This window comes from Panthera pardus, unplaced genomic scaffold (assembly GCF_024362965.1).
Source record: "Panthera pardus isolate Hobbes unplaced genomic scaffold, ASM2436296v1 HiC_scaffold_11, whole genome shotgun sequence".
In the NCBI taxonomy this organism is placed as follows: Eukaryota; Metazoa; Chordata; class Mammalia; order Carnivora; family Felidae; genus Panthera; species Panthera pardus.
Genome location: NW_026526666.1, coordinates 73,047,390 through 73,067,225, shown reverse-complemented (window position 1 = coordinate 73,067,225; position 19,836 = coordinate 73,047,390). Strand labels below are relative to the sequence as shown.

The 19,836-nt window shown below is 40.1% G+C and overlaps 3 protein-coding genes across 3 annotated transcripts in view; 2 read left to right on the top strand and 1 right to left on the bottom strand.

Annotated features, from left to right (window-relative positions):
- Positions 1-19,836, top strand: part of CFAP144 (cilia and flagella associated protein 144) — a 175,647-nt gene that overhangs the window by 115,054 nt on the left and 40,757 nt on the right. The gene's annotated exons all lie outside the window — the stretch shown is intronic.
- LOC109254773 (olfactory receptor 2G3-like) lies at positions 7,621-9,044 on the top strand. The gene has a single exon (XM_019428939.2). It carries the CDS (start codon positions 7,843-7,845, stop codon positions 8,779-8,781), a length of 939 nt encoding a protein of 312 aa, XP_019284484.2. The 5' UTR covers positions 7,621-7,842; the 3' UTR covers positions 8,782-9,044.
- On the bottom strand, positions 17,155-18,141 carry LOC109254775 (olfactory receptor 2A12-like). Its single transcript, XM_019428942.2, has one exon. It carries the CDS (start codon positions 18,139-18,141, stop codon positions 17,155-17,157), a length of 987 nt encoding a protein of 328 aa, XP_019284487.2.

Here is a 19,836-nt window from a genome sequence, read left to right as displayed (position 1 = left end):
TCGCCTCCAAATCCAGGCATAAGTAGAAAAGCATCGAGTGTCTGTCCTAGAGGAGCCATTACAGATTATCCACCACCCTCCTTTTATAGATGAGATCATGAGAGCCAGGAGGCTGGGCGACTTCCCAAAGCCATGCAGCCAACTAGTGCTCCAGTGAGCAGGAGGGCTCGGCTCTTATAGGACACAGAGGGACAATGACTGGGGAAGTTGGCTGGGCCCAAATGTGAAGGCCTGTGTGCACGCTAAGAATTCTGGTCTCTTTTATGGTTAATAATGAGCAATGGCCTTCTTGCCTCAGCTGGAGGGTGGACAGGGGGGTCGGGGGAACAGGGTGGGGTGTAGGCTGGGGGTACTGGGCAGCCTTATTCTGGTCTTCTGCCATGCTGAAGACCTACAGCTGGAGGTGAGCCTCTTAGGTGGGAGCCCGTATGTATCTCTGGGCTGGGATCGGGAGTGGCCAGAGCTCAGAGCACCTGCCCCAGGGCAAGTTGGGTTCCTCCTCTCATGAGCTGGAGCATTCTCTGGACTCTCGTGGTGGTTCAGGAAGCAGAGATGTGTCTGTTTTATGTCCCCACCTCCCATGCTGGCTCAGGCAGAGACACCAACACCAATCCCTCAGGTGTTTTTGGCATTCATTTGCCACCTCTTTTGTTCACTGGCATAAACCCAGGACTATCTTCACCCAACCTCCAACCATCTTGCAGAGTTCCCACTGTACAGACGACGCTGCTCAGGTTCAGAGAGGTGAAGTAATTTGCACAGGTTACACAGCAAGAACAGTAAGCTACTCCTGGAGCCCAGGTGTGCCCAACTCCAAATCCAGGGCTCTGCCTTGGCCTCAGATCTAGCCTCACTTCTCCTAGTTTTGCAGTCCCAGAGGTCTAGCGCCCTGAGGAATCTGGAATCTCAGCTCATCTTTCTTTTTCCTGTGTGATCACACTTCCCGCTTCTGTGAGCTGGTCTGGTCTCATCCCACATTGGGATGGGGTTACCATTCTGTCTCCCAATCTGACTTCTCCACTTATGGGGAGTCAACCTGGGTTTTCACCTCCCAAGTCATCTCCTATCCAAAACACGTTTACCCTAACCAAGATGTGTATGTGCATTAAACTGCATAAACTGGGGCACCTGGGTGGCTCAGTTGGTTAAATGGCCGACTTTGGCTCAGGTCATGATCTCGCAGTTGGGGAGTTGGAGCCCCGCTCTGAGCTGTCAGCACAGAGCTGGGAGCCTGCTTTGGAATCTGTGACTCCTTCTTTCTCTGCTCTTCTCCTGCTCATGCTATGTCTCTCTCTGTCTCTCATAGAATAAATAAATGTTAAAAAAAATTATAAATAAATAAATAAATAAATAAACTGCATAAGCTAATTCCAGGTGCAGCCCAGTGGAGGAGATGAGCTAGGACAGCAGGAGGGCTCTCTCTTCCATTCCGTCTGGCCCTTCTCTAGTCCCTGCATCTCTCTCCATCTGCCATCTTCCTCTCTGTACCCACCCTTTGATCTAAACTGAAAGAAGAAGCCAAACCCCTAGGTATTCTAACTTCAAAGTATCTTGAATTTTATTCCTTATTTTTTTAATGTTCATTTATTTTGTGAGAGAGAAGGAGGGACAGCGTCAGCAGGGGAGGTGCAGAGAGAGACAGGGACAGAGGATCCAAAGCAGGCTTCATGCTGACAGCAGAGAGCTTGATGTGGGGCTCAAACTCACAAACTGTGAGATCATGACCTGAGCCAAAGTCTGATGCTTAACCGACCGAGCCATCCAGGTGCCCCAAACTTTATTCCTTATTATAAAATGAATTCATGTTCATTGTGAAGAATTTATAAAGTTCAAAGAACTTTAACAAATAATATCAGCTATAAATCTAAGCACCAGAAATGACCAGTTAACATTTTGGTACATTCCTTTCCAATTTTTTGTGTATGCCTGTAAATCTTTACACTATTAGGATTGGGTCATATAGTTTCACATTCTGTTTCCTTAACTTAACAATCTATTGGAGCATTTCCCTACAACATGGAGTAGTCTCCAAAATATGATTTTAAAGGCTGTACAGTATTCAATCATATCAATATACCATAATTTATTTAGCCCAGTCCCTTATTATAGGACATTTATGTTGTTTCCAGTTTTCCTTGTTAGAAATAATATTGCAGTGAACACCCTTGATGAAATCTCTCCCCACATCCCTGATGTTTTTCCCTATGTGAAATTCTTAAAAGTGAAATTGCATACTGTCACATCATCAGAAAGAAAGGTATCAGAAAATTGCATACTGTCACATCAGCAGAAAGAAAGGTATAGTAATTTATTTCCCATAACAATACATTATGAGGATTCCTGTTTTATTGTAAACTGGCCAGTGCCAGGCATTATCATTTTAAAGTAGTTTTTGCCAATTTTACGGGTTGAAAACGTACTTCATTGAGGTCTTAAGGTGTGATCTTTAACCATTAACAACAGTTAAACTTTTCTGTGGGTTCATTGGCCACTTGATCTCTTCTTTTGTGAATTAATTTTTCACATTTCATTCTCAGTTGCTAGAGTTTTTCTTTATGTTTTAGAAGATATATTCTAATGGCACTTGTTTTCCACATATATCACAAATATCATTAGTGTTTTTAACTTAAAGAAAATTATATCACCAAAAATATTTGTCTTTTCCTTTACCATTTTGTTTTTGTGTTTATGTGAAAGGAAAAAAATACTGGCATTTAGGCAGGGGGAATGTGAGTAGATTGGCATAATATGGACACAGGGAAATTGAAAGAAAGAGAGTCAACTTTCTCTGCACAGTTAAGTGGATCAGTGGTTCTCAAAGTGTGGCCCCACCAGCAGGCAGTGTGAGCATTCCCTGGGAGCTTGTTACAAATGCAAATTTTGGGGCTCCACTCCAGACCTACTGAATTTTGGGGAAACTCTGGGTGTGAAGCACAGCAGTGTGTAACAAGCCTTCCAGATGCTTCTGATACACGAAGCAGGGAGATAGGGAAGTGGGGTTTATGGCTGGCTGCTCAGGTGACAGGAACAAGAAGTCCTAGAAGGGAGATAAGGGGAGATGAGACAAGGTTCCAGGAAGGAACCCAGACCCCCGTATGACATAATGGTTGTCTCGGGACTAGAGGAAGAAAAACTGTTGCATGGAGGGTCTAAGGACTTTATGGAATTAAATATTCAATTTTAAATTGTGCTTCCTTGTAACACATCTTTGTCTTACAACACCTTCAGAACAAATCTGAGGACAACCTTGTGTTGGGGAGGTTTGGGGCATAAAGGTGAAAGAGAATAGGGATGAGCCATGGAAGAGGTCCATCCCAACCCGAGGAAGGCAGGGGGCCAAGGGTTCAGTGAGAGGAGAAATTTTGAGAACAAAGTAACCAGGGATACACAAGGAACCCTCAAAACTACTAAAAAACTAAGAAGGGGAAAGAATCTGGCTTCTCACAGCAGGTGGGATGAGGAGCTTTGTTGCCTTGTGTACTTATAAAAGGAAGAATTATCACCACGAGGCTGAACGACTCCGAACATTCAGGTTATGCTATAAAGGTCTCTCTTTGTCTCATCATATAATAAACATTCACCCATATATTTTCCCCTAGGATGCTTTATAGTTTTTGCTTTTTGCATTTAACTGTTTCGTGTAGTTAGAATTTATCTTGGTAGGCGGCATAAAAGAACTTTCTCTATCCAGATCATCAACTGGTTGAGCAACATTTGTTAAATAACTTCCTGCCCTCTGATTTATAATCACCTCTTCATCCCTGGCTGAGGTCCATTTCCAGGCTCTCTGTTCTGTCCCATCCATCTGTGTAGCTGTCTCTGAGCTTACACTACATTTTTGTGGTATGTATACCACACACACACACACACACACACACATATACATACATACATAAATATATGGTATTTTGTTTACTCCTTTGGAAGAGGGTCACAAATAAAATCCAGGATAACCAGTTAAATTTGAATGTCAGATTTATTTTTATTTGCTAAATCTGACAACTTGACTCCCTCTTCATTGTCCCTTTTTTCCTTCAGTATTTCCTTGACTATTCCCACCTATTTATTATTTTTTTGTATTTTTTAGTTAATTAATTTTTTAGTTTACATCCAAGTTAGTTAGCATATAGTGCAACAATGATTTCAGGAGTGGATTCCTTAATGCCCCTTACCCATTTAGCCCATCCCCCCTCCCAAAACCCCTCCAGTAACCCTCTGTTCTCTATATTTAAGAGTCTCTTATGTTTTGTCCCCCTTCCTGTTTTTATATTATTTTTATTCCCTTCCTTTATGTTCATCTGTTTTGTCTCTTAAATTCCTCATATGAGTGAAGTCATATGGTATGTGTCTTCCTCTGACTGGCTAATTTCACTTAGCTTAATACCCTCTAGTGCCAGCCACGTAGTTACAAATGGCAAGATTTCATTCTTTTTGATTGCCGAGTAATACTCCATTGTATATATATACCACATCTTCTTTATCCATTCATCCATCGATGGACATTTGGGCTCTTTCCATACTTTGGCTATTGTCGATAGCACTGCTAGAAACATTGGGGTGCAAGTGTTCCTTCGAAACAGCATACCTGTATCCCTCGGATAGGTATCTAGTAGTGCAATTTCTGGGTCATAGGGTAGTTCTATTTTTAGTGTTTTGAGGACCCTCCATACTGTTTTTCAGAGTGGCTGCACTAGTTTGCGTTCCCACTAGCAGTGCAAAAGGGATCTTCTTTCTCTGCATCCTCGCCAACACCTGTTGTTGCCTGAGTTGTTAATGTCAGCCTTTCTGACACCCACCTATTTATTCTTTCATGAGCTTCTGAATCACATTATCAAGTTCTTATAAAATCATTCTATTGGTTTTAATTAGATTTGCATAACATAAATAAATTTGGAGATAAAGGTTTGGTTTTGGTTTTTGTGGTTTGGGGGGAGGTTTGTTTTGTTTTGTTTTGTTTTGTTTTTGGCCAAGTTTAGTTTTTCTGTGCAGAAATATGGTATATCCCTGAACTTAATCGAAGCTTCCCTTATGTCTTTCAGAAAAGTTCTAAGGAATCTTCTGTTTGTTTTGTCATCATTCATATTGCTCTCATAGGTCCTGAACATTTCTTGTGAGGCTCATCCTTAGGTATTTGTATATTTTTGTTTATTTGCTGCTTTTTTAGATCTTTTTTTCCAATATGTTCCTAACTTTTTTTCTGGTATAAAACATTTCTACGTTTTGGGGTATTTCTTAGTTTTTTAATGATTAAAAAAATACACATACTCATTGTGGAAAAATAGCAAATAGGACAGAAATGGAAAAAGAAAAAGAAAAGGAACTTCATTCATTGCTAGCTGCTCACTCACCACTATGGTAAATCTTAGTCCTCAATGATAAAAAAATCTGACAAGTCTGTGTATAACAAGCCGTCATTTTCTATGCATCTGATATGTGATGTAAAATACATTTTTTAAAAATGTGTGTGCATGCGCATCTCTGTACACATGAGATCTTACTATGCATATAGTTCTTCAAATCTATTTTTCCCTTTTTAAAAAAATTTAATTCAGTTCCCTGGGCCTATGCCAGGACGCAGGGAGGAACCGGGCCTGGGGAGACCCACTGGGCAGCTGGCTGCTGGGCAGGGTCAGTACCTGGGGAGACCCAGCAGGAGAGGTGTCAGGGCCCAGCTGCTGGTGTTGCACAGGCTCCAGGGTCCCCAACTTTTTTCATATTAAGCCAACTCAACCAAACTCTTTAATTAGCTCTAGAACTGTATCAGTTGGTTGTCTTGGATTTCTACAAGAGACAAGTATGATATTTCCAAATCAGTATAATTTTCTGATCTTTATAATATTATTTCCTCACCTTAAACTATTTCTTTGGCTACACCTTTCTGAATAATCTTACACACTAGCAGTAATAGTAGCAAACACTTTGCACACCACCAGAACAAGGATCATAAATTCAAATGCATGGCTGGGGCGTGGCAAGCAGGCAGTGTAACTGAGTAAAACTAGTCTATGAAAAATAATAAGGAAGGACAAGGAATATGGTGAACTTGTGGGTTCACACTCCATCCAAAGGGAAACCACATGCTCACCTCCTGCTGGTTGGAGGAACATGGGCCCATTATTGCCAAGTCGAGCTTGTGATGCTAAAAATCTATTTTTTTATGTGTAAGCTCAACTTCTAAAAATATTGACAATTAATTCAACTTTTAAAAACTATACAAGCCAAACAAAATATATCTGTGGGTTATACTTGGCCTTCAGGTGACCATTAAGTGACCTCTATGCTATAGTTTTAGCAGTAAGCATGATGCTGGCTCTTTGTAACAAATATTCTTTATAATATCAAAGGAGTTTTTGGAGATGCCATATTAAATGTCTCTGTGAGAGTTCACAAAACAGAAAGTTGAGAGCAATCTACGAAGCCATAGGAACAAAGGGTGTACAAGTCAGAAATGGATAAGGAGGTGGGCTGGGGTACTCACGTGGGCAGAGTGCATGTGCTTAATAAACCCTTCCCAACAAATTGTAACCACTCTCAACAAATTTCTCTTTCACGAAACTCTGGGTTTTGTGGATTTACTTCTGAACATTTTCTTATAATCACTAGAATTTTTAATATATTCAGAATAAAATAAAAGTTTTTCTGAATCATAAGACCAAACAGACAATGAATATTGAAAGATGGACCAGCCACAGGGAAAATTTTTAAATCTCAGTATGTTCACCATCTCCAACAAAGCAAAACCAATTTATTGGCACCATATGGACAGTGTGAAGGAAGGCATCTTTGAAGAGTTTCCAATTAAGGAGGTATGATAAATGAAGAGTAATTGTACAATATACACATTGTTAAGATTATATCCTCTTTGCATGATGTGTTGGTGTTATTCTTTTTATTTTAGTAACTCTAAAAATTGTTTATGGAACTATACTCACTTTACTCATGACCTTTCCTTAACTATAAAATATCCCTTATATTTTGGAAGACAATGTTTCAATAAGCATTTGGTAAAAATTTGTTGAATGAATGACATAATTAATGAACACTGGTGAAGTCTTATTCACCAGAAAAGGCTAAATCTTAAATATTAACTCTAATTTTTATTGTGCATAGTATTGGTTTTAATCCCCAATTCTAACCCTAGTCCCAATCCTAATAGTGATTTTAAAAAAAGATAAACCTTAACCCAAATAATGAGTATAATAGTCGTACCTTGATCCTAATCTGAAACCAAGTATTAGCAACCCCTGTAGTTCCAAGAGAAAACAGAAAATAAGGTGAATAGAAAAGCAAGGCTCTGGGGCACCTGCGTGGTTCAGTTGGTTAAGCATCTGACTTCAGCTCAAGTCATGATCTCACAGTTCACGAGCTCAAGTCCCACGTTGGGCTCTGTGCTGACAGCTCAGAGCCTGGAGCCTTCTTCAGATTCTGTGTCTCCCTCTCTCTCTGCTCCCTCCCCTGCTTGCTCTCTCTCTCTCTCTCTCTCTCTCTCTTTCTCTCTCTCAAAAATAAATAAACATTAAAAAAAAAAGAAAGAAAGAAAAGCAAGGCTGTGTCAGAAGGAAAAACAGATACCTATAGACCAGAATGGAAACAGCATATAACGCTTCCCTGATTTGGTGTTCACCATTTTCATCCCCATATTCCTCAACTAAATCCTGAACCCAACCCCAATACCACCCAAGCTACTATGGGGACATATCTCACAGTGCTTCCATCTGCCAATCCAAACTGCCCATTAAGAAACATAAATGAAACAATGAGTGTGAAAATTCCTTACACACCCTTGGCATAGACACTCAATAAATTACATATCCTCAAAACTCTTTAAACAGGCAGATCACAATGCAAGAACTCAACCAGTCCTCCGTGACGGAATTCATTCTATTGGGTTTTGCCCCCAACCCTAGGACCAACCCTCTGCTCTTCACCTTCTTTCTCACCTTTTACCTGCTAATCCTCATAAGCAACAGCCTCCTCATCACCCTTATTCACCAGGATTCTCGCCTCCACATACCCATGTACTTTTTCATCAGTGTCCTCTCCACGCTGGACGTGTGCTACACAACCACTACCGTGCCCCAGATGCTTGTGCATATTCTCAGTGAGAAGAGGACCATCTCTTTTGCTAGATGTGTGGCCCAGATGTACATCTTCCTCCTCTTTGGGGTCACTGAGTCCTGGCTTTTCTCTATCATGTCTGTGGACAGGTACGTGGCCATCTGCCATCCTCTCCGGTATAAGATCATCATGAGCCATTGGATGTGCCTCCTCATGGTGGGCATCTGTGCAGCCTATGGTGTGGTGGGTGGCCTGTGCTATACCTTCTTTGCTATGAGTCTGCCCTACTGTGGCCCTAATGAAATTGACCACTACTTCTGTGAGGTCCCTGCTGTCCTAAAGCTGGCCTGTGCAGACACATCCCTCAATGACTTGGTGGACTTCATCACGGGCTTCAATGTCATTGTGGTCCCACTGTCCCTGGTTGTCATCGTCTATGCCAACATCTTTGCCACCATCATGAAGATCCACTCAGCCCAGGGACGGGTCAAGGCCTTCTCCACCTGTGCCTCCCACATCACTGTGGTCACCATGTTCGCCATTCCATGCATCATTATGTACATGAGCCCTGGCTCTGACTCCTTGTCAAACAATGGCAAGAAAATGGCCCTTTTTTATAACATTGCCACAGCCTTCCTCAACCCTGTCATCTACAGTCTGAGGAACAAGGACGTGAAAAAGGCTTTCCTCAAATTGATGGGACAGAGCAGGGCCCCACAGTGAGGCCTTAAAGCTGAAGACCTGGGGAGCCAAACAAAGCAGGACTCACACCCACAACCCCTCAAAGACTCTTCCAGGAGACCTGGGAGGGCTGTACTCCATAAAGCTAACCCTTCACCCTGGCCTAGGGAGAAGGAACTGAGTACTCAGACAACCACAGCATCTGTGGTGACCTGGTTTGGGACAGAGGTGATTGTGAAGGTAGAGCATAGTGGTCAAGAGCCAGGATGACAGACTTGATTTTAGCCATTAGCAGGACATATGAATTTTTGCAAGCCATTTAACTTCTCTAAGGTTTATACCTATCTCTTCCTCACAGGGAGGTTGTAATGATGATGTGAGATTCTATGTGAAAAGTATTTAGTACGAGACTAGCAATAGTCAGCTTTCAACAGATACTAGTTTTAATGTTTAAAATTTATTTCTTAGGGATGAACTGTCAACCTTGAACTAGCCAATGATCTTCTTCTGAACTGTGGAAGTAACTGGAGCCCTAGAGAGTAAAGGGAAAAAGGCAGGGAGTGGGAGTATTAAAAACTCAAAAACTGAGAAGTGGAGAATCTTAGGGTGAGAGACTTGAGAATGAGGAAGTGAGCCCTTATCTTCCATCCACAAATTGTGCACCTTGAACTCATCTTCTACCTTTGTTTTGTAGCCATTCATTCTTATGCTTTTGTATCTTTACACCTCTTGATTTTCCTTTGCCCCTTGTTCTAATAAAGTCCATTTTGGAAAACTACAGCCTGTCTGGGTGATCTCAAGGAAGAGAGACTCTGTCCACTTGAGGATGAGCAAAATTAGGGAGGGAGTGGGTATAACGTTCCCCCCAGATGCAAAAGTTAGGCAGTCCAGGAGAGGTTAAAATCTCCATGGGGAGTTTCTCTTCTGCTCCCTCTTGCTTAGAGAGACCTTCCCTGAAACTCTGCCTATGCCTCATAGAATGTTTACAAACATAAATTGTTTTTTCCCAAATTTCATTAATCTGCAGGGTCATGTTACTGGGCATCACTGTATTTACTGGTTTTGTGTCTGTTTGCTGCCGCAGGAACTCCAGCACCCAACAAAGCAATACATGTTCCATAGGCTAACAGGCAACACCTTCGGGTTGTTCTTTCCTACCCCCTTGCTGATGTACACTGACTATGAAACTCCTTGCAAAAAAAATCAGCTGGACTGGCCGGAAAATTCAACATGAATGCCTATGTCCTCCATGGGTTACCAGGGTCCGTGCCAAAGGTGTAGGTCTCTATGTCCTCAAAAATATTGCCCTATGCCACCACACAGGAGCCAGAGTGTCACATAAATAATGAATCAAAATTAAAAGGCAGATAACAAAACAGGGCATATCATTGCAACATACTTACAGACATGTTGATAATGACATGAACATAGAAAGAGCTCTTACAAATTGGTAAGAAAAATACAAACACCCCAGGAAACTGGCAACAGATCTGAACAGTTCATAAAAAAAGACATTCAAATCATTAATAGATGTGTGGGGAAAATCCTATCACAGTAGGCACCAAAGAAATGCAAATTTAAGTATCAATGAGATATCACTTTTTCACCTTTGAAATGGCGAAGAGTTTTTAAACAATGGAGTCAGAGGTGGCTCCATTGAAACATGGACTCTCGTACATGGCCAGTGTACCCATCTTTTTGCAAGGTGATTTGGCTTTATGTATCAAGAACCTTACATATGTCCATAATTTCCTACCCAATACTTCTATTTTCAGGACATTTTAGGAATAGACATCAAAAGGGCAGGAAAAGTAACATAACCATTTTCATTGTGTTACTTACATAGGAAAAAATTCGAACCAACAGAAAACATCTGTCATCGTGAGAGTGATTTAAATATATTATGGTATAATGGTGTACTCCATAGTCATTGAAAATGTATTTTATAAGAATATTTAATGATATGACTGCTCACAAGATGCTAAGTGAATAAAAGCAAGAAACAGCTGGTGAACAGCATGTTATGATCACACCATTAATAGTTGTAAATACCCTTTCACCCTTGAAGTCAGACATTAAAGCTCAGAATAGGAGAGAGTGCCACTGAGTCATACTTTTGTACACACTTGTGCACGCCCACACACACACACACAGCCACATTTTTCAAATTAATGAATTAATAAACTGATTAAGGCAGCTTACCTTATCTGTGTTTTCACATTCGTTCTCATGCTCCTCTCTCACCCCAATTTAATTTCACCCCCAATCACAGTATGTCCAGACATCTGGCAAGTAGAGGCTTTCAATGGCCCAATCCACTCTATGAGCCTCTTCTCTTAAATTCACACAGCAGGGATGAAATCATGGACTCCCAGGAAATTCCAGTGAACGCAGACACACAGTTTGCCTTGATAGAGTCTCTGACATTGTTACAGACACTTTATTTTTTTTCCAAATAGGGCAAACCTCTTCCAATTCTGGAACAAGCTTCCCCTCTGAGCCATCCCAGCTAGTTCCATTGAGAAAATCTCAAACTTCTCTAACCAGAGTTCTGACCATGTCTGTCCCCTGTAGCATGTAAACTAACCCCTCTTCCAAAGAGCTTCTGATGATTTACTATTTCCATTTCCTCCTCCTGCTTCAATCAATGTTGCCAATTTAAATTTTTCTTGAAAATTGTCCATTTTATCTTGGTGTTCAAGTTTACTGGTATCAAACTTTTTTTTTAAGTTTGTTGTATGTGTAGCTCTGTATCCCCCCTTTTTAAATTCTTAATATGTATCTTAATATGTACAAATTCTTAATATGTATCCCTTTATTCTTTGATCAGTCTTGCCAGAGGAGCATCTATTTTGTATTTTCAAAGAAACAGATTTTGGCTTTGTTAATTAACCTTCTACAAATTGATTTCTGCTTTTGTTTTTATTATCTCCCTCCTGCTCTCTTTATATTTACTCTAGTAAACAGAATGGGAATGACTAGCTCAGTATTTTCAGTCTTTCTTGTTTTGTAATAAATACCTATAGAGCTATAAATGTCCATCTAAACACTGCCTTCACTGCTTCCTACAAAGTTTTGTATGTGATGGTTCTTTCAGTCCTAATCTTGATCTTTTCTGCTACAGTGCACATTATCATGAGTGGGATACCTCAAATCAATCAACAAATAGGGGAGTAATGTCATTATAGTGAAAAATCCCATTGGTTCATACCCACTTTTTTTTTCCAAACACATTCATATTTTGCACAACCAAGTACTAGCGATCAGTCCAGATCCTGATTGTATGGCAGCCAGAACTTTCTCAAAGTCCATGCTGTGGCCAGAGCATTGCAGGAAAAAAAATCTTTATTTCTATGCAGCCAGCCATGTTCATACTCTATGTTTTAACAGCTCAGTGTGAACATGTGGTCAAACAGAACGTGAGTCAAGTACTCATGCTCAGAAGCAGGCTGCCAAATGCGGTAGTAGAAGTGGTCGCTTACTCTGAGCCTGGTCAGAAAGACCACAGCGATGAGGCTTGCAGAGCCCAGGAGGCCAACCCGGGTAACCTCTGACATCGCTTCCTGTTCTGAGATTCGTGAATAGTAGAGATTTGCAGAGCAGGGGTGCCAGGCACATTACTCCTTCCTGCATTACTTTCCTCTTACAAGGGGTCCTGATGAAATGTTCTGTCCCAGCCTGTTCCCAGAGTGGTACCTATCAGCCTTGGGTTGCAGTGACAGATTCTTTGGTGTCTCTACTGGGGCTCATTTGGCTCTCCTGGCTGCTACGGCTGATGGGATGGTGACCAGAGAAGCACAAAGGTCTTTTTCTGATAGACACAAAGGATGCTGTGTCCATGCCAAAGTGCCACTAGTACTAAGTGGCGTTTCATGGCCAGTCTTTTGTGGCCTGCAGGGTCCAGCCCCAACCAGCTCCTTCATCTAACGGTCAAAGTCATTTTGCAGGATCAGAGGCATTACCGTTTTGATTAAATGTTAAATGTAAAGCTATGAAACTTATTTTAAAAAATAGGAGAAAATCTTTATGACCTAGATTTAGGCAACAATTTCTTAGATGTTTATACCAAAATGTAATCCATAAATTCAAAAACTGATAAACTGGACTTCACCAAAATGGAAAACTTTTGCTCTGCAAAAGATCCTGTTAAAAGATGAAAAGACAGGCCATATACTGGGAGAAAATATTCTCAAGTCCCATATCTGACGAAGAACTTGTATCTAGAATATATATAATACTCTCTAAGCTCGACTGTAAGAAAATAAAGAATCCTGTTGGAAAATGGACAAGATTTTGAACAAACACTTCAACAGAGGTTATACAGATGGCAAATAAATGCAATTAAGCACATGAAAAGATTTTCAATATCATGAACTGTTAGTCAAATACAGACGACAGCCATGAGGAGGTGTCACTATACTCTTACACTATTTAGCCTGTTATACTGGCTTACATGAAAAATACTGACAACACTCAAGGCTAGGAAGTATGCAGAGCAACAGGATCATAGCTAGTGGGAATACAAAATTGTATAGCCTCTCTGTAGAACGGTTTGGTGTATGCTTTTGTAAAACAGCTGCATTGAGATATAACTTATATACCATAAAACTCACCCACTGGCCCTGTGCAAATTCAATGGTTTTTATTATATTCACAGAATCATATAACTAACACCACAATCTAATTCTGGAACATTTCATCACCCCAAAAGGAACTTCCATACCGATTAGCAATCACTCCTTCTCCCCCGCTCTTATCCCCAGGTCTACCCAACTACTACTAATTTACTTTCTGCCTATAGATTTACCTATTCTAGACATTTTCTATAAATGAAACCCTATAAAATGCAGACTTTTCTGACTGGCTTTTTTTCACTGATTTCAAAGGTCATCATTTAGCATGTATTATTACTTCATTCCTTTTTATTGCAAAGTAGCATTTCATTGTATGGATATACCATATTTTTTTATCCATTTAGTTGATGGACATTTGAATTGATTCCACTTCTTGGCTATTATGAATAATGATGCTAGGAATATTGATATACAAGCTTTTGTGTAAACATATGTCTTCATTTCTCTTATATATCTAGGACTGAAATTGATGGCTCATATGATAACTCTATGTTTAACATTTTGAGGAACTATTATTTCCCAAAGCAGCAGTACCATTTTATGTTCTTACCACCGATGTGTAAGAGTTCCAGTTTCTCCACATCCTCACCAATACTTGTTAATGTAGTATTTTAAACTATAGCCATCCTAATAGGTAAAGTGGTATCTCATTGTGGTTTGGGTTAGAATATTACTATAAGCATACACATATCATACAACCCCAGCAAACACATTCCTGAGAATTTGTTCTAGAAAAAAAATGACTTGTTTTTTTATCTTTACACAAATATTCATAGCAGATTTATTCATAAAAGTCAAGAGCTAAAAACAATCTGAATGTACTTCAACAGGTGAATGGATAAACTTTGGTACCTTCATACAAGAGAATACTATTCAGCAATACAAAGGAACAAACCATTGATATGTACAACAATCTAGATGGATCTCAAAGACATCAGGCTGGGTTTTTTGGGTTTTTTTTTTATTAGTCTCAAAAAGTTACATACTGTATGATTCCATTTGTGTAACATTTTCTTTTTTAATGTTTGTTTATTTTAGAGAGAGAGCACAGGTCAGGGAGGAGGGGCAGAGGGGGTGAGAGAGAGAGAGAGAGAGAGAGAAAGAGAGAGAGACCCTTAAGTAGGCTCCATGCTCAGTGCAGAGCCCTGTGCAGGGCTTGATCCTTCAACCATGAGATCATGACCCGAGTCAGCTAAAATCAAGAGTCGGATGTTTAACCAACTGACTTACCCACTCACCCCTGTTTGTGTAACATTTTCGGTTAAAGTGACAAAATAGATGATAGACAATCAGTGCCAGCCCTCTTTGTGGTAATGGAACAATGTTGTATCCTTATTGTGGTTACATGAAGCTATGAATATAAAAATTTTTCTTAAAACCATATATCCCCCCAAATGGGTACATGTAATAAATGGTGAAATTGTAATAACATCTGTAGTTTCATTAGTAGTGGTATACTGATGTCAGTTTACTGGATATGATAATGCAGGGAAGCTGGATAAAGGATACACAAGAGCTCAATTCACTATTTTTGCAACTTCTTGTGAATCGTAAATTATTTCAAAATACAATGTTGGGGTTTTTTTTTCATGGATCTCATGCCCTGGTAGAAGCTGAAAATCTTACTGCGGGTCACCCACCACATGACTAGGCAAACAAAATAGCCCATCATAAACTGTGTTATCATATCCACTGAACCATCAAGTCAGACACACACAGAAATAGCTTTCAAGAGAAGTTTTGCTTCCTGTCCCTACAACTTTGAGTTTGTGCTCAAAGGAGGAATTCATTCATTAGGGACGAGATCTATGGTTCTATTAGACGCTGAGATTGCCTGCTGGCCACTCTTATAAACGAAATGGAGGAGAGGGTCACTATATTGCCTGGTTCCTGTTACCAGGGGAAATTGGTTTGCAAGGAGGGCAAGGGAATATATATCTTGTACTCCCTTGACCAGTAGAAATTGTCACTGACAAGTGTGGTGACCCAATCAAGAAACTTGCAATGAGTAAATAGAGATCTAATGCACAGTATAGTGAATATGGACAACAGTGTTGCATTGTAATAACTAAACTTACTAAGAGTCTAGATCTTAGTTATGCTAATCACAAAAAAGAAGTGATAATTATGTGGTATGATAAAGGTGCAAACTATCATTACAATGGTAATCATATTACCATACATAAATATCTCAAATCAACAAGTTGCATATCTTGAATGTATACAGTATTATATGTCAAATATATTTCAATAGAAAAATAAAGTTTTTAAAACCTCTCTTTAAAAAAAGGCGTCCAGCAGTCAGGTCCTACAGGAATGCAGGCTTGAGACACCTCCCCAAGTGAAGCATCCTATCCAGATGAGGTGTTGGTCAAGGATAATAACATGGAATGGGGACACCTGGGTGTCTCAGTCAGTTAAGCATCTGACTTTGCATCTGTCAGGAAAGACCCTCAGTCTAAAAGCCCACCAGAAACTGAACCCTGGTGACAATCAAGTAAGCTTGGAAGCAGATCCTTCCCCAGTCAAGTGCTAGGATTTCTGTAGCTGATTCCTTGATTACAGCCTTCTGAGACTCCCTAATCTGAGGATCCAGCTAAACTTTGCTCAGATTCCTAACCCACAGAAAAAATAAATGTTTATTTTTTTTTTAACGCTTATTTATTTTTGAGACAGAGAGAGACAGAGCATGAACGGGGGAGGGGCAGAGAAAGAGGGAGACACAGAATCGGAAGCAGGCTCCAGGCTCTGAGCCATCAGCCCAGAGCCTGGCGCGGGGCTCGAACTCACGGACCGCGAGATCGTGACCTGAGCTGAAGTCGGACGCTTAACCGACTGAGCCACCCAGGCGCCCCAAATGTTTATTGTTTTAAACCACAAAATTTGGGGGTAATTTGTCACACAACAATAGATAACTAACACAGAGGAACTGCAAAGAGTCACAAGGAAACTTTGGGGGTTGATGATAATGATCTTGATTATGGTGGTGTTTTCATAAGTATATATACACATTTCAAAACTCATCAAATTGTATACTTTCAATATCTACAGTTCCCCATATGTCAATGTATTTCAATACAGTTAAAAATGCATTATGAAAGTGTCTGGGTGGGAGGAGATTTTCCCAATTGCTAGGAGATTCTGCTCTCCCCTGAAAATATCACTTCACTAAGACAGAGCTCCTTACTTTAGATACATGAGGGTTTATGTGCCCTAAATGAATACTCTCCTAATAGTATTGAAGGAGAAATGACCTGTGACCTATATTACTTTCCTGAACCCTATTTTATATGATTACCATAGATTTTCTTAAATTGTTCTGTGGTTCAGACCTTGTCAAATCCCTGACTGAGCTTTAATGGTGTTACTGACCATTAGTCAGTAACTAGTAACTGACCATTAGTCAGTCACTGACCAGAAGTCGTCTTATGCCCATCAATTTGAACTTATTTCAAGAATCCAGAGATCAAGCACTCAGGTGCATGTTCACTCAGTAATAGGAAACATGAATATTGGTGCCAATTCTATGCCAGGTCTTGTAAACTGGTGGTACAGAAATGAAATCAAATATAGGCGTGCCTTCACGGAGTTCCCTGTCAGGTGTCTTTATGCTTGAGGAACACCTATTGCCATAACCTCCCGGGTGTTCTGAGATATGATCTTACTGAGACTAACCCATTAATACATCATGTGTGCGCATTGGATGTTGGAAAGAATTTAGATGGAGAAGTCATGTAGGCTGTGTCCCGGGTTTGTTGCTGGTGCCCATGCTCCTGTGACTTCATTCTGTGGCTTTACCCCAGCCTGTCACTTTGAGGAAAGCTCTCTTCACATCTTTGTTCCTAAGACTATAGATGATAGGATTGAGGAAGGCAGAGATGATGTTGTAGAATAGAGCCAACTTCTTATCTTCTTCTGGGGAAGATTCAGAACCAGGTCTCATGTACATAACCATACATGGTATAGAGAACATAGTGACAACAGTAATGTGGGAGGCACAGGTGGAAAAGGCCTTGAGCTGCCCTTGGGCTGAGCGAATTCTCAAGATGGCAGCAAAAATATTGATGTAGACAATGATGATGAGGGAGAGTGGGACCAACAGAAGAATGAAGCCCAAGATGAAGTCCACCTGATCATTGAGAGATGTGTCTGCACAGGCCAACTTCAAGACTGCAGGTACTTCACAGAAGAAGTGATTGATCTCATTAGGACCACAATAGGGAAGAATCATAGTAGAGACAGTGTATATCAGGGCACAGCTGATACCCCAGAATCCACAGAAGGCCACCATTGACCCACATAGCAAAGGGCTCATAATGACTTTATACCTCAGGGGATGGCAAATGGCCACATACCTGTCATAAGCCATGATTGCAAAAAGCCAAGACTCAGTGATTCCTATCATCAGGAAGATGTACATCTGCGCCACACATCCAATGTAGGAGATGGTCTTCTCCTTGCAAACCAGGTGTACCAGCATCTGGGGCACTGTGGTGGTGACATAGCCCATATCCATAATGGATAGGACACTGAGGAAAAAGTACATGGGTGTGTGGAGGCGGGAGTCCATGCGTATCAAGGTGATAATAAGCCCATTGCCCAGAAGAGTGATGAGGTAGAGGAAGAGGAAGACACTGAATAGAATAACATTTATCTCTGTGTTACGAGAGAATCCTAAAAGAATAAACTCAGTAAGAGAGCTATGGTTTCCCCAGCGTAAGTCTTGCATCCTTCTCCTGGTATAGAGAAAGAACAGAGCCATAATCATTCATAAAATAAAGTCTTCAGATTCAAACCCTGATGCTACTCTTTTATTAGGAGGGCCAAATATAAGTAGCAAAGTAGGTTCTCATTAGGACACCCACAAAGCTGGGAACAAAATTTTTTAAAAAAGAATTTCCATTTTATATGAAACAGCATGTTAATATTGTATTACTTAATCCTAGTTTATTCTGAGACCACAGATAATAAATTTCACATTTCAAAATGTAGAACTTGCAAAAAGGAGTGTCCAAAACTGTGTCCTGCACTTCCTGAACTCACCATAGTTCATGGAGCTTATAAAAGATTTCAAAGCAGTCAAAAAAATAATTCGATATTTGAGATTACAGCATCTGTTGTGAGTTTCATACCACATGAAGATTTCTACCCCTCCTTGGAAGCTTTTATCAAAATGGACTTCAGTGGGACTACTTGAGTAGCCTAATAGGTACTCTGGAATTTTAGAGACATAGTTATTGGATATCTGACTTACTCCAGAAGACAACTATCATTTGGAAATAAATTCAGCTTCATGACAAGTCAAAGTCATGTGTTTCCATGGACCAGAGGTGGGTAATACATGAGAGAGAGAGAGAGACAGAGAGAGAGAAAGAGAGAGAGAGAGAGAGAGAGAGAGAGAGAGAGAGAGAGAGAGAAGGAAGGAAGGAAGGAACAAGAGATGGAGGGAAAGAAACTACCATGCTAGGATACTATACTCAACAAATATATCCATACGGAATGAAAGCTGTTTGCTCTCCAAAAACCCGATAATCAATTACTAAAAGACTCACAGTAAAAGAAATATTAAAGAGCTTCTTTAGGCTAAAGGCAAATGGTCCCTGATGGAAGTATGCAATTGAAAGAGAAAATTAACACCAGAAATCATAAATGTGTGTGTAAATATCATAGAATATTAATTGTTTAAAGCAACAAAAATAGCGACACCTTGTTGGAGCTTTAAATATACACATAGAAGTTGAATATGTGACAAAAATGGTCTAACAAGAAGGAGGAGGAAATGGACTTAAACTGTTGTTAAATTTTGCATTGTTTGGAAAATGGCACTTTAAGTGAGACTATAAGCCAAAGATGCATATTTTAGTCTCTAGGTCATGTGTCAAGACACTTTTTCACGTAAGGAGTCAGACAATAAATAGTTTAGGCTTTGCACAGAAAATACAGTCACTGTAGCATATTTTTATTTGTTTTTTAAAAACCCTTTTAAAAATATAAGGTTTACCAATCCCTGTTGTAGAATAACAAAAGAATAATTTTAAAAAATAGTAAAACTCAAAATACAGTACAGAATGTAAAGGGAATAATTAAAAGTTTTTGATTAATTCAAAAGAAGGCAGGAAAAGTGGAATAAAGAAAAAAGAACACTTGGAACAAGTAGGAAACAAGTATTAAAATGATAGACTCAAACCTAATCACAATAGTAACTACGTTAAATGTATATTAGTAAGCAAGCCTACTGAAAGACAAAGATTATCAGACTGGATTTTCAAAAACTGGTAGCAATGCTGGGGCACTTGGGTGGCTCAGTTGGTTGAGTGTCCAACTCTTGATTTTGGCTCAGGTCATAATCCCAGGGTTATGGGATTGAGCCCCATGTTGGGCTCTGTGCTGAGCGTGGAGCCCGCTCAAGATCCTCTCTCCCTCTCTCTCTCTCTGTCTAGTTTAGTCCCTACTAGACTAAAAA

Excerpts from the sequence above, each read along its gene's own strand:
- LOC109254775 (XM_019428942.2), bottom strand. The coding sequence starts at position 18,141 with ATGATTATGGCTCTGTTCTTTCTCTATACCAGGAGAAGGATGCAAGAC.
- LOC109254773 (XM_019428939.2), top strand. The coding sequence starts at position 7,843 with ATGCAAGAACTCAACCAGTCCTCCGTGACGGAATTCATTCTATTGGGT.